Below are 15,573 nucleotides of genomic sequence, written 5' to 3'. Positions count from 1 at the left end.
CATCTCAAAAAAGTTGGGACAAGGCCATGTTTCCCACTGTGAGACATCCCCTTTTCTCTTTACAACAGTCTGTAAACGTCTGGGGACTGAGGAGACAAGTTGCTCAAGTTTAGGGATAGGAATGTTAACCCATTCTTGTCTAATGTAGGATTCTAGTTGCTCAACTGTCTTAGGTCTTTTTTGTCGTATCTTCCATTTTATGATGCACCAAATTGTGTTCACAGATAATGTTCTCTGGAAATATTCCTGAGCCCATTTTGTGATTTCCAATACAGAAGCATGCCTGTATGTGATGCAGTGCCGTCTAAGGGCCCGAAGATCACGGGCACCCAGTATGGTTTTCCGACCTTGACCCTTATGCACAGAGATTCTTCCAGATTCTCTGAATCTTTTGATGATATTATGCACTGTAGATGATGACATGTTCAAACTCTTTGCAATTTTACACTGTCGAACTCCTTTCTGATATTGCTCCACTATTTGTCGGCGCAGAATTAGGGGGGATTGGTGATCCTCTTTCCATCTTTACTTCTGAGAGCCGCTGCCACTCCAAGATGCTCTTTTTATACCCAGTCATGTTAATGACCTATTGCCAATTGACCTAATGAGTTGCAATTTGGTCCTCCAGCTGCTCCTTTTTTGTACCTTTAACTTTTCCAGCCTCTTATTGCCCCTGTCCCAACTTTTTTGAGATGTGTTGCTGTCATGAAATTTCAAATGAGCCAATATTTGGCATGAAATTTCAAAATGTCTCACTTTTGACATTTGATATGTTGTCTATGTTCTATTGTGAACACAATATCAGTGTTTGACATTTGTAAATTATTGCATTCTGTTTTTATTTACAATTTGTACTTTGTCCCAACTTTTTTGGAATCGGGGTTGTATCATAATCATTTTTGTCTCATGCTTACATGCTTAGAGAAACTGATCCCAATGATGTGTTTCTTTTTAGTTAAGTTCTCTGAACATAAGACTTAGTGTAAGAACCTTTTATTAGTTACTCAGTATAATACACAATTTTATTGAGTACCCAAAAGCAGCACTGCGCTAATATTAGCCAGCTAAATAATAAAATTGAGATAAGGCTAGCTAAAGTTAACAGTTACCTTTTTAGTAGTAGCTATCTTGGGTAGCTGGTGAACAGGCTAGCATTAATAACACAAAACAAAACAGTACATTAACTGAGGTAAATATAGAAAGTGTTTGCTATACGCTAGCTATTACAATGTTGAACACATTATGTGTGATTTAGGATCAGGAGTTAAGCTTGCTAGCATGTTATTATGGTAAAATCTGATCAAATTTGTGCTTGGCTAGCCAAATTAACGTAAGCTCCACCCTTGTTGGTGCATAAATGGCTGCAGAAATCACTGTATAATGATTAAATCAAGACTTGTTGGGTAAAAGTGATATGACCTCCCAAACTAACCATGAAATCTGATTGGTTCAGGATGAGTGACCTCATCAGCAAGCGCCAGCGGATGCCATGGTTCTGGCCGGACTTTGCGTTCCAGTATTTCGGCGATGGCAAAGAGCATGACCGCTGTCTAAAAATCCTGCACTCCTTCACGGAGCGTGCACGTTATTTTGATCAATTATTATGACATCACAAATAGCATCCAATCAGCTTTAAGGTCTCACCAGTCCTTTTCATTGATTGACACACAGGTCATTCGTGAAAGGGAGGAGCATGGAGTCCACTACACGGAGTCCGACAGTGAATCCGATCAGAGAAAGAAGAAGAGGCGGGCCTTCCTGGACATGCTGCTGAAGACGACAGATGAGGACGGGAACAAGATGATACACCAAGACATCCGGGAGGAAGTGGACACTTTTATGTTCGAGGTATCCATTTCACAGGTTATAGTTAGATTGCAAATAATCCTAATATCTTGTGCGAAGTCAAACACATAACCACAAGAGACAAACTATGAGCACAATGAGCGACTAGGAGATATACAAGGCAAGGCAAGTTTATTTGTATAGCGCATTTCGTACACACAGGCAATTCAATGTGCTTCACAAAAATAAAAGCATAAGAACAGTAACAAAGAATTAAAGTAAAAGTAAAATCATTAAAATCCAAGATTAAAAAGAAATTAAAATAAAGAAAGTAAAATCATTAAAATCAAAATTAAAAGAAATTATATTAAAGGAAATTAATTACACTTTAGGTAAAAATTAATCAAGTGAAAGCATCTGAAAACAGCTTTGTCTTGATCCTGGATTTAAAACTAACAACAGTAGGAGCATTTTTGATATCATCTGGAAGTTGGTTCCAAAGCTTAGCAGCATAGCAACTAAAGGCTGCTTCACCACACTTCGTTTTGACAGCTGGTATTACTAGCAAGTTTTTCTCTTGTGATCTTAGAGACCTAGTTGGTGCATATAATTGAAACATATCCAGTAGGTAGCTGGGTCCCATCCCATTTAATGTTTTAAATAGAAGAAGTAATGCTTTAAAATCAATTCTGTAGCTCACTGGGAGCCAGTGCAGAGACCTTAGAATTGGAGTGATATGGACTACCCTTTTTGTTCTTGTAAGAACCCTTGCTGCTGCATTTTGGATTAGTTGAAGCTCTTTGATGGTCTTTTTTGGAAGACCTGTGAAAAGGTTATTGCAGTAATCAACCCTACTGGAGATGAAAGCATGAATAAGTTTTTCTAGATCATGTTTTGACATGAGACCCCTGAGTTTAGAAATGTTTTTTAGGTGATAGAATGCAGACTCTTTTTACCACTTTCATATGACTGTTGAAGTTAAGTTCGCTGTCAATAAGGACACCAAGGTTTTTGACAGTATCCTTTGCTTTAAGCCCCTTAGTTTCAAGAACAGTGGCAATCCTAAGCCTTTCCTCCTTTTTGCCAAATATAATTGCTTCAGTTTTATCTGCGTTCAGCTGAAGAAAATTGTGAGACATCCATTTGTTAATTTGGTCAATGCATCTATGAAGAGACTCAAGAGGGGCATAGTCATTAGGTGACATAGCTAAGTAAAGCTAAGTGTCATCTGCATAGCTATGGAAGTTTATTGAGTTATTCTTAATAATTTGTCCAAGTGGGAGCATATAAAGGTTGAATAGTAATGGTCCCAGGATTGAGTCCTGGGGAACCCCACAGTTCAAGGACACAGGTGATGAACCTTGGGTACACTCTCTGATAAGCGCTCTGTAGCTGCACTGAAAGGAGCTAACAACACTGATACGAACTCTGTTTGGGTACAAACTGAACCTTCCAGGGACATCAACAAAGGCTCAAAAACAATACAGAAACACACTGCTGAGGTTCAAACTCAAGCAGTGAATCTGCAGGCAGAAAGAAGCGGGACTAACGCTCACTCTGATGGATTCAAGCAAAACTCCTTGTCACCAACGAAGGCAACTAAGCCCCCAGCAACTACAGAGGATCATGCTGACTCATCTGCCCCCAATACAGTTCAGGAAAATGATCAGAGGGTGGATCTATCACCACACACATCCCCGTCACTTTCCAAGGCTAGCAACATGATATCTGAGCTAACGGGTAAGCTGGCAGAACTACGGTATCAGAAAGACAATCAGATAAACAAGCATCACCACAACCACCTGAGACTGGCAATAGGCAATCACCACCAACAACAGTGGATGTAACCCCAAGCCCCTCTGTATCTCCTTCACCCCCCAGACTGCGTTTTCCTGAGAAAATGGAGAGACTATTGTCTTTAAGCCGAGTGTCTTTGGCAAGCCCAAGAGGACACTCAAATCAAGTATCGTACACAGAGCTGTCTCATGGTCAGGCCTTGTGTACCCCAATATCTTTAATGATATATCCTACTGCTACAGCACCCAAGAAACAGAGGGCACCACCTCCCCCTGTGATTACAGATAAGACTCAAGGACCATGTGCACAGCTACAGTTCACCTGCAGCAGTGAAGACCTTCATGTTGGAACGAACTGATATAATCTGGGTCCAGATGGTAGTTTTGAAAATAAGCTGGGACCCACGACGTACTTTTCTATTCCTGTGCTAACAAGAAGGAGAGGTGTTCTTATTCATCCTTTCAATGGGTTAAACTTGTCAAATCTCCTTCCAGTTCCAAAACAACCACAGAACGCTTCTGTGGAAATTATCCCCACATTCACTGTAAAACTAGCTCTTCAGAATGTAAGATCACTTAATAAGCCTTTTTTAATTAATGACTTCATCGGTACACACAAACTGAATTTTATGCTTCTTACTGAAACTTGGCTTGAACAATCAAGTAGCTCTATTACTCTTATTGAAGCAACTCCCCCACTCTTTGATTTCATGAGTGTTGGAAGAGCCAATAAATGGGGAGGAGGAATAGCAAATATATACAAGGCATGTTTTCAGTACAAACAGACAACTCTTGGTGATTTTACATCTTTTGAATACCTAAGTGCAATCCTAAAATGTTCTTCTAACATATTAGTGTTGACTATTTACAGACCACCAAGACTTTCTGCACCACTGTTCCTAGAGGAGTTTGGAGAACTGTTGTCAAATATTTGTTTAGAGTTTGACAATCTTATTATTTCTGGGGATTTTAACTTCCATGTTGATAATCCAGATAACACGTATGCAAATGAATTTCTTACACTGATTGATGCCTTCAACCTAACACAACATGTACAAGGGCCAACACACTCCCATGGCCACACCCTCGACCTTGTCATCACTAATGGCCCTTTTCCACTACCCTTTTTCAGCTCGCTTCAGCTCACTTCAGCCCGACACGGCTCGCGTTTCGACTACCAAAAACCAGCACGACTCAGCTCGTTTCAGCCCTGCTTAGCCCCTAAAACTCGCACCGTTTTGGAGTGGGGCTGAAGCGAGCCAAACCGTGCCGAGTGAGGCTGGGGGCGTGAGCAGACACTCCCCTGTGCACTGATTGGTGAGGAGGAGTGTCCTCACATGCCCACACACGCCCCGCGAGCACGCTGGGATCTGTAAACACCGCAAACCCGGAAGAAGAATAATTACTAATTACGAGAATTTCTGAAGCCTTATGCGCCTCGCCTCATCTATACGCTCTTGCCAGTATCTGTTGGCGTTGTCGGTGACAACAAGCCACAGCACCAAGACCAGCAACACTAACGACTCCATGTCCTCCATGTTTATTGTTTACTATCCGGGTCGTGAGACTACTGCTTAAAAGCTCACTGAATCAGTGACATACAGAGCATCGTGGACGAGTTCGCGGAGCGCAAGGCTCGTCGTATGCCCTTCAAATAATGCGCGCAGTAGGCTATTGATGTTTTATTATGAGCCATGTACAGTATGTCGCCTAATGTTTTTTTGTTTCTGAGTTACATGTTCGTTTGAAGGACTTAATGTACAAAATAACATAGTTGCACCCCGTAGTGTTGAAATTGATAAACACAGTGCATTCAGTGAGGTTTGCACCGCCCTCCTTTTATTTCTGACTCTTCCTGTCACCACTCTGAGCGCTCATTCGTATGCCCTTCAAATAATGTGCGCAGTATAGGCTATTGATGTTTTATTATGAGCCATGTACAGTATCCTAATGTTTTTTGTTTCTGAGTTACATGTTCGTTTGAAGGACTTGATGTACTAAATAACATATAGTTGCACCCGGTAGTGTTGAAATTGGTAAACACCGCAGCTGCGGACATTTTGTAGCCTAAAATGATGTTATGATAAGCTTTAATAAAGGGCCCAGTCATTTGCCCCGCCCCCGGCCCGGCTCTGACTTGTTCCGCCACTGTCACTGATGTCACTGTTTGCGCTGCTTAACGACATCACGTGACGTCCACCCACTTTCACTAACTCCACCCAATGTGTCCACCCACTTCCAGCCAGCACGGTTCAGCGCGGTTGTAGTCGAAATGCAACTCCAACAGCCCCGCTCAGCTCGACTCAGCTCGACTCGGCACGGCACGGCTCAGCCGCGTTTGTAGTGGAAAAGCGGCATAAGGGTCTTAATGTATCTACTAGTGTCATGGACCTGGGTATATCTGATCATTTCTCTGTTTTCTTTGATATTTCCATTTCCCCTCACTTTCAAAACAAGTCTGTGACTGTAAAAAAAGAGGGTAATTACCAATGGCACAGCAGCTCTTTTTGAGCAGGCACTCTCAGAACTCCCATGTCAATCTTCAGATCGTGCAGATGATCTAATGGAAATTTTTAATTCAAGAATGAATCATATTATGGATGCTATTGCTCCTTTAAAAACCAAAAGAGTCATAGACAAAGGAAAAGCACCCTGGAAACTAAATCCAACAGTTAAAATGTTAGAGGGAATGTAGAAAGTCTGAAAGAAAATGGCGTAAATTTAAACTCCAGATTCATTATCAAATCTACAAAGGGATGTTATGTAAATACAACTTAGAAATTTCTAAAGCAAGACAGTCTTTTTTTGCTGACATTATTAATAGGAATATCAACAATACCCGTGTGCTATTTTCTACAGTTGAAAAGCTAACAAACCCATCAAAACAAATGCCTTCTGAATTTCTCTCAGTTAATACATGCAACGACTTTGCATCTTTTTTCAAAGGAAAAATTGATAAAATACGTATGAATGTAGCCACACAGGTGCAAACACTTCAAACTCTGGAACCATTGGATAAAGAGAAAGGGGGTCGTAATACAATGTCAACATTTAGTTTAATTGATGTTGAGACTCTGAGAAAAACAGTACAAAGTCTCAGCTCCTCCACATCTGAACTGGACATTTTACCTACAGTCTTTTTCAAATCTGTTCTTCACCTAATATCAGACGAGGTACTTCAGATTATCAACACCTCCTTACGAACTGGCATGTTTCCCTCATCTCTGAAAAAAGTGGTTGTAAAACCCCTACTGAAAAAGAATAACCTAGATGTCTCAGTACTCAACAACTACAGGCCCATATCCAATTTGCCATTCGTTGGTAAAATAATTGAAAAAATTGTTTTTGATCAATTAACTGCCTTCCTGACATCAAACGGATGTTTTGATAAGTTTCAGTCAGGTTTTCGTGCCAATCATAGCACTGAAACAGCTCTTACTAAAGTCATGAATGACCTACGTCTTAATTCTGATGCTGGTAAAACATCAGTCTTGGTGCTTTTAGACTTAAGTGCTGCATTTGACACGGTAGATCATTCCATACTGTTACATCGACTGGAGTATTGGGTTGGATTTACTGGTATAGTAATCAACTGGTTAAAATCTTACTTACAACAAAGATTTTTTTATGTGGCCATTGGAGGCCACAGTTCATCACCCGTGTCCTTGAACTGTGGGGTTCCCCAGGGCTCAATCCTGGGACCATTACTATTCAACCTTTATATGCTCCCACTTGGACAAATTATTAAGAATAACTCAATAAACTTCCATAGCTATGCAGATGACACTCAGCTTTACTTAGCTATGTCACCTAATGACTATGCCCCTTTTGAGTCTCTTCATAGATGCATTGACCAAATTAACAAATGGATGTCTCACAATTTTCTTCAGCTGAACGCAGATAAAACTGAAGCAATTATATTTGGCAAAAAGGAGGAAAGGCTTAGGATTGCCACTGTTCTTGAAACTAAGGGGCTTAAAGCAAAGGATACTGTAAAAAACCTTGGTGTCCTTATTGACAGCGAACTTAACTTCAACAGTCATATGAAAGTGGTAAAAAAGTCTGCATTCTATCACCTAAAAAACATTTCTAAACTCAGGGGTCTCATGTCAAAACATGATCTAGAAAAACTTATTCATGCTTTCATCTCCAGTAGGGTTGATTACTGCAATAGCCTTTTCACAGGTCTTCCAAAAAAGACCATCAAAGAGTTTCAACTAATCCAAAATGCAGCAGCAAGGGTTCTTACAAGAACAAAAAGGGTAGTCCATATCACTCCAATCCTAAGGTCTCTGCACTGGCTCCCAGTGAGCTATAGAATTGACTTTAAAGCACTACTTCTTCTATTTAAAACATTAAATGGGATGGGACCCAGCTACCTACTGGATATGTTTCAATTATATGCACCAACTAGGTCTCTAAGATCACAGGAGAAAAACTTGCTAGTAATACCAGCTGTCAAAACGAAGTGTGGTGAAGCAGCCTTTAGTTGCTATGCTGCTAAGCTTTGGAACCAACTTCCAGATGATATCAAAAATGCTCCTACTGTTGTTAGTTTTAAATCCAGGCTCAAGACAAAGCTGTTTTCAGATGCTTTCACTTGATTAATTTTTACCTAAGTAATTAATTTCCTTTAACATAATTTCTTTTAATTTTGATTTTAATGATTTTACTTTCTTTATTTTAATTTCTTTTTAATCTTGGATTTTAATGATTTTACTTTTACTTTAATTCTTTGTTACTGTGATCCTCGTAGATTTTGTCTGCGGGACGATTTTTGGTGATCCTCGTAGATTTTGTCTGCGGGACGATTTTATTTGGTGATCCTCGTAGATTGTGTCTGCGGGACGATTTTTGGTGATCCTCGTGGAAGAGCCACGGGAAGAGCGCACTTTATGTGATCCTCGTAGATTTTGTCTTCGGGACGATTTTTGGTGATCCTCGTAGATTTTGTCTGCGGGACGATTTTATTTGGTGATCCTCGTAGATTTTCTCTGTGGGATGATTTTTGGTGATCCTCGTGGAAGAGCCACGGGAAGAGCGCGCTTTATGAGTTAAACCCATAATAATAATTAATCTCGAGGCTGATTCCTTTTTTGAACTTTTATTTCATTTTATTATTTTATTTCTACTATTGTTTAATTCTTATTATTTTTCTTCCCCAATTATTTTATGTAATTTTATTTTCTATTGTTTACTGTTCTGCTTTTACTTCTGTAAAGCACATTGAACTGCCACTGTGTATGAAATGTGCTATATAAATAAACTTGCCTTGCCTTGCCTAGGTCTGACGGCATCAGACCGCAATGGAGTTGAAGTTAATGCCCTTTTGTTTTTGGGTCTAGCACCTTGTCTTTTCCAGCAATCAGTACTCACATTTTGCTTTGTGAAGTCAACCGATTCATCCAAGTTCCCATCATTCAGATGCTGAACATTCCCCGCATTCCCCTTAGCGGTATTGGCTGCTGGACTCCCTTCAATCCTTAATAGACGGGCATTAATCATAGATTCCAGGCTAGAAATTCTTTTTTCAAGCTCAGTTCATTTGTTACTAGAGTTCCTTGGTTTCCCCATTTTGCTATAATCCAGTCTTCTGTGTCAGTTGCTTTGTCTAACTTCTAGGTTATCTTGTATAAATGGGAGAAAACATCTGTCCTTCCTTGCTAAACTTGTTGAATGTAAGTAAAAAGAAAGCAAATAAGAAAAAATAGAGAAATGGTGAAAAAAGCAGAAAAGAGGAGTTCAAGCAGGAGCAAAGCAAAAACATTGTTGCTAGGCAACTGGGAAAGTATGGAGCCAAGAATTAGCTAGCTTATAGCTATTTAAAGGCTGAGTGACCATGAAAGCAATACAAAACCATTAAAAATATCAACATTTCTCAGAAGTGTATGTGTTCTGAGAGGACGCTTCTTTGCGGACCATTTGGGGCAGACTGCCAAGGACATCAACAATCGCATGGAGAATGTGAGCATGTTGTTAACAATGGGCAGCCACAGATATCTGCATCGCCCATCCAGATTGAGGACCTGACCAAAGACAATCATGCCAAGGCTGCATCATCCACATCTCGACCCCATGCAAGTATCACAGAGACTGTCACGGAGACAGTCATGGAGACACTCACAAAGACCTCACCAAAGTCCCAATCTCAGTCTCGCTCTTCTGACTTCAATGTACCATCCCTGTCTCCCCCCTGCATGGATTTCCCTAAAAGTATGCAGAGATTGCTGCCAATGGCTGCACACTCTTTTTCCAGCCCAAATCATTTGCGACAAGCAGCATACCCAGTTCATCGAAAACCAACCAACAGTGTTCGCCCAGGACTTTCAGCTGGCTACCAGTCTTTTTCACCATCTAAAAAATACATGACATCTCCATTCCTTCCCCCTCCCAACCTCATGGAATATACAGAGAGTCTTGTATGATGTGCTGTGGGTCCCTGCACTGGGTGTAGTTTTGAAAACAGGCTGGGACCTATGCCTATGCCATTCTCTATTCCTGTGTTGATAAGAAATAGAAAACATGGAGCATATTTAACCCAGGGGGTAAACCAGTCTAGTCTCCTTCCTGTTTCAAAACAACATCAGAGTTGTCTGTTTGTGAGAAAGTCCAGGACCCAGTAGCAGAGGGAGGATGTCAGTCCAAGGGTGGAGAGCTTCTCTGTCAGTCTGCTGGGGATGACGGTGTTGAAGGCTGAACTGTAGTCCACAAACAGCATTCGAACATAGGTGTCCCTGTGTTCCAGGGATGTAGGAAGACTGAAAGAAAATGGCGCCAATCTAAACTTCACATCCATTATCAAATCCATAAAGAGATGCTTTGTAAATATAATTATGAAATTGGTAAAGCAAGACAGTCTTTCTTCTCCAACATCATCAGCAGGAATATGAACAATGCCCGTGTGCTATTTTCAACAGTAGAGAAGCTAACTAATCCCCCCACCACAATTAGCACCTGAACTTCTCTCAGTTAATAAATGCAATGAGTTTGCATCCTTCTTCAAAGGTAAAATTGATAAAATACGGCAGAATATTGCTCATAATATATCTCAGTTGCAAATAACTGAAAAGCTGCAATCACCAGTGACACAGACAGACAATTTCAACACAATGTCAGAATTTTGTTTGATTGATTACGAGACTCTTGAAAAAACTGTACAAAATCTCAGTTCTTCAACATCTGAATTGGACATTCTGCCCACCAACTTTTTTGTCTATTCTTCACCTCATAATTACAGATGTGCTTCAGATCATAAATACATCCCTAGAGACTGGCATTTTTCCTGTGTCCCTGAAAAAAGCCGTTGTAAAGCCCCTACTTAAAAAGAATAATCTGGATGCTTCAGTATTGAACAACTACAGGCCAATATCAAATCTACCATTCATCAGGAAAATCCTTGAAAAAATTGTCTTCAATCAATTAACTGCCTTCTTGATATCAAACAGCTGCTTTGATAACTTTCAGTCAGGATTTCGTGGCAATCACAGCACTGAAACAGCGCTGATTAAAGTCATAAATGACATACGTTTTAATACTGATGCAGGAAAACATCGGTCCTGGTGTTACTGGACCTCAGTGCAGCTTTTGATACTGTTGATCACAACATACTGCTATATTGACTTGAACACTGGGTTGGGTTGACTGGTAAAGTTATCAATTGGTTAAAATCATATTTAGAAGGTTCTTTGTTACCATGGGAAATTGTACCTCAACATCAATGTCCTTGACCTGTGGTGTCCCCCAGGGGTCGATCCTTGGACCATTACTATTCAACCTTTATATGCTCCCACTTGGACAAATTATCAAGAACAACTCAATTTTGTATCACTGCTATGCAGGTGACACCCAAATTTACTTTGCTCTATCACCTAATGATTATGCCCACCTTGAATGTCTCTACCAGTGTATCGACCAAATCAACGACTGGATGTCACAAAATTTTCTTCAGCTGAACGCAGATAAAACAGAAGTAATTCTATTTGGGGAAAAAAGATGAAAGACTCAGGATTACCACTATTCTTGACACAAAGGGGATTAAAACAAAAGATATGGTTAAAAATCTTGGTGTTTTCATTGACAGCGAGCTAAACTTTGATAGTCATATGAAAGCAATCACTAAATCGGCATTTTATCACCTAAAAAAACATTTCCAAACTAAGAGGACTTGTGTCAAAAAATGATCTGGAAAAACTTATACATGCCTTCATCTCTAGTAGGGTTGACTACTGCAATGGCCTTTTCACAGGCCTGCCAAAAAAGACCATCAAATGACTTCAGCTGGTTCAAAATGCAGTGTCTAGGGTTCTCACACGAACAAAAAGAACAGAGCACATTACTCCAATTCTAAGGTCCCTTCACTGGCTTCCAGTAAGCTACAGAATTGACTTTAAAGCATTGTTGCTGGTGTACAAATCTCTAAATGGTACAGGGCCCAATTACCTCTCTGATATGTTGCAGCGGCCTAACCCAATCAGATCTACCAGATCGCAGCAGCAAAATTTACTGGTAAAACCTGTTGTTAAAACAAAGTGGGGTGAAGCAGCTTTTAGCTACTATGCAGTACAGCTATGGAACCAACTCCCAGAGGACATCAAAAATGCTCCTGCTGTTGGCAGCTTCAAATCTAGATTAAAGACCAAGCTGTTTTCAGATGCTTTCTGCTAACTGATAAATATCATTATCTTTACATGTTTTAAACTTTACTTAACTTTTACAGTCTTTGCATGTTTTAAATTTTACTTAACTTTTATTCCATTTTATTCTGCTGTTTTTTTTACTGAGCTTTTACTTCATTTTATTACTTTATTTCTACTATTGCTTAATTCTCATATTATTTTTATTTTTCTCTCTTCTTCCCCCTTTATTTTATGTAATTTTATTTTTTATTGTTTACTGTTTTGCCTTTACTTCTGTAAAGCACATTGAACTGCCACTGTGTATGAAATGCGCTACATAAATAAACTTGCCTTGCCTTGTTAAAATCACTGATTAACTATAAATACGTTTGCCATCAGTCACTAATACACGAGTTCATGAATCAGTGAGTCTCAGTTAAAGTATTTGTTAGGTAAATAAATAGCAAAAAAAGAAACTGGTCAGGAAAACTGTTTATAAATGCTTATGAACATTTCTGTATTGTGTTTGTATCCTTATATGTTCAGTTTGTGTTTTTGAAGTCATCGATGTCTGTTTAGCTGATGCTAAACCTGTAGCTATGAGCCTCCATGGTTAACTCCATTATCCTCGTAGTTCTAGTTCCATCGGTTAATTGAGTACATGGGCTAAATTTAATCACTTTATTTTAAAGAAGCACATTATAGTGTTTTAGAAATTGTGTTCTCTGTCTCCCCCTTGTGGCAGGGTCATGACACTACAGCGGCTGGTATGGCCTGGGCCATTCACCTGCTGGGGGCTCATCCTGACATACAGAGGAAAGTTCAGCAGGAAGTGGATGAAGTTTTTGGTGAGCGCGCGCGCACACACACACACACACACACACATGGTCTACAGTATTGTACACATCTCTATCAGGTATATATTGGTATGTATTGTGCATATGTGCACACGCGTGTGTGTGTGTGTGTGTATGTCAGGTGACTCTGACAGGCCCGTTAGCACTGAAGACTTGAAGAAGATGCGTTACTTGGATTGTGTGATTAAAGAGGTGCTGCGTATCTTTCCATCTGTGCCGTTCTTTGCTCGTAGCATCTCTGAAGACACAAAGATCAGTAAGTCTCTCTCTCTCTCTCTCTCTCTCTCTCTCTCTCGCTCTCTCTCTCACACACACAATGGTGATGATTTACAATCATTTAAAATCTTCCAACTGATAAGATTAATTTTTTTTTCAATATTTAACCTTCAGACTTGTTGATTTGTTGACTGAGTTATTGATTCATTGATTGATTCATTCTTTGATCTAATTATAGATCCATTTATTTATTTATTGTTTGAGTCATTGATTTAATTACTGATTCAGTGAACAATTCATTCTCTTACTGATCTATATATTGATTATAGATTGTTGAGTTACTGAGTAACTGATTGACTGACTGTTTTATTCAGTGATTGAGTCCTTCTCTGATCCAATGAATTAATGTCAGTCCTCTCATCAATGAACGGATGAAGAGCAGTGTTAATAAGAAAAGTTTTTTTTAATGTTTATGCATAAGTGGTGAAGCGTAAATGTGAACCCACACTTTGACACATTGGTGCAATTGTTTATCCACCCATCCATCCACCCATCCCTCTTTTTTTAGCCATCCATTCACCATCATTTATCCTTTCATTTATACTGATTGTGAAATTACTACTAATGAAGGAATTCTGACATACTGCTGACCTGAAAATTGTGTGTGTGTGTGTGTGTGTAGATGGCTACAATGTGCCTAAAGGTGTAAATGTGCTCATATTAACATATGCACTTCACCGTGATACGCGATTCTTCCCCGAGCCTGAGGAGTTTCGTCCAGAGCGCTTCCTGCCTGAGAACATGGGGGGACGAACCCCGTACTGCTACATCCCTTTCTCTGCAGGCCTGCGCAACTGCATTGGTCTCACACACACACACACACACACACACACACACACACACACACACAGACAGACAGACAGAGTACATTCACTGAAAATAGTAACATATATAACCACAGTGCTGTTTAACTAGCACACTGACATCAGTTTTGGGGTGTGTGTGTGTGTGTGTGTAGGTCAACGTTTTGCTCTGATGGAGGAGAAGGTGATTCTGGCCTCCATCTTGCGTTCTTTCAACATCGTGTCATGTCAGAAGAGAGATGAGCTGAAGCCACTTGCAGAGCTTGTCCTCAGACCTGAGCAAGGCATCTGGATTATGTTGGAGAGGAGACGCCGCTAACACACACACACACACACACACACACACACACACACACACACACACACTATAGGTACCATTTAGAGATGAGCTTGAAGAGTGGCAGTAAAACCATTATACTAATCATAATAATTAGAGAAGATGAATGTAATAGTTGCGATGGAAAATAACATCTACTGTATATTAACTTCCTAACTGAAGGATTATTTTCTCCACTAATAAAAATACAGATACAGACAGGTGACAGAGGAACAAAACAAAAGCATGTAAAGAAATAAGCTGCCACGAGTCACCAGAAAAGCTTTAGAGCACCTTGGCTTTGGCATCTACACCTACTTGAGTGATGAACAGCGGTTTATTTCTTCAGTCTGTATGTTTTGCTGATGTTGGTAGAGATTGCTGTCTGATACATCACTCCAAAATTCCCTCATAGGTGTTCAAGTGGCTCAAGAAGGCCACAGCATTTGATTTACATCATGTTCATCTCCATCAGCTCATTCAGTGAGCCCTCATGCACATTGTGTGAGGGCGGAGTCATCCTGGAGTAGACCACTCCCATCAGGATAGATGTGTTCAATCAAAAGAACTTCACTAATTCCATCTAAGAATTAATCACATCCAAGTTTATGTTTTGAAGACGTTTTATTTAGCAAGATCCTATTAAAACTTGCACTTATCATTCAGCTAGCATGTTAACTCATTTTGTCCTTAAATGCTCTCTCTGCCAAAAATTTTGAAATTAGAGACTTCAAATGGTGCATTCTGGCGTCATCTTGGGCTGATTGAGGCACAATTCAACATTATTAAATTTGCTGGTTTTTTTACTTTGTCAAATACACAAAGGGCAAATTTTAAAGGGCAAAATTAGATTTGAAATGAAAACACTGGAAACAGTCAATTCAGAAAAATATTTAATTTTATTGCACAACAAAAGCCTGCAGTATAGTGCCAGGAACAGAATCAAGGTCAAATCACACAACAGCGCCATCTAGCAACCAGCGCCTAGAAGGTGATTTTATGTATAGTTGCGAATGGCAGTCAGTGCACGCAGTGAAAACCTTTATTTTCGCTTCTGGGTTGAGTACCTGGATAGTCTAGACCTATATATTACAATATCTTATTGCTTTCTTGCGGCACAGTGGT

General features: G+C 39.8%; 1 protein-coding gene across 1 annotated transcript in view; it reads left to right on the top strand.

Annotated features, from left to right (window-relative positions):
• The window catches only part of LOC132882764 (cytochrome P450 4V2-like), a 28,782-nt gene extending 14,267 nt beyond the window's left edge, over nt 1-14,515 (top strand). Inside the window, exons 6-11 of the mRNA XM_060915874.1 lie at nt 1,454-1,580; nt 1,672-1,848; nt 12,942-13,044; nt 13,175-13,309; nt 13,952-14,131; nt 14,288-14,515. Of these exons, the coding sequence (XP_060771857.1) occupies nt 1,454-1,580; nt 1,672-1,848; nt 12,942-13,044; nt 13,175-13,309; nt 13,952-14,131; nt 14,288-14,451 (886 nt within the window). The 3' untranslated portion in view covers nt 14,452-14,515. The remainder of the gene's footprint in view (nt 1-1,453; nt 1,581-1,671; nt 1,849-12,941; nt 13,045-13,174; nt 13,310-13,951; nt 14,132-14,287) is intronic.
• Nucleotides 14,516-15,573: the final 1,058 nt, after the last annotated feature.

The sequence above is a fragment of the Neoarius graeffei genome, chromosome 3 (genome assembly GCF_027579695.1).
Source record: "Neoarius graeffei isolate fNeoGra1 chromosome 3, fNeoGra1.pri, whole genome shotgun sequence".
Classification (NCBI taxonomy): Eukaryota; Metazoa; Chordata; class Actinopteri; order Siluriformes; family Ariidae; genus Neoarius; species Neoarius graeffei.
The sequence above is the reverse complement of the archived record's forward strand: the minus strand, read 5'-3'. Positions and strand labels throughout refer to the sequence as shown.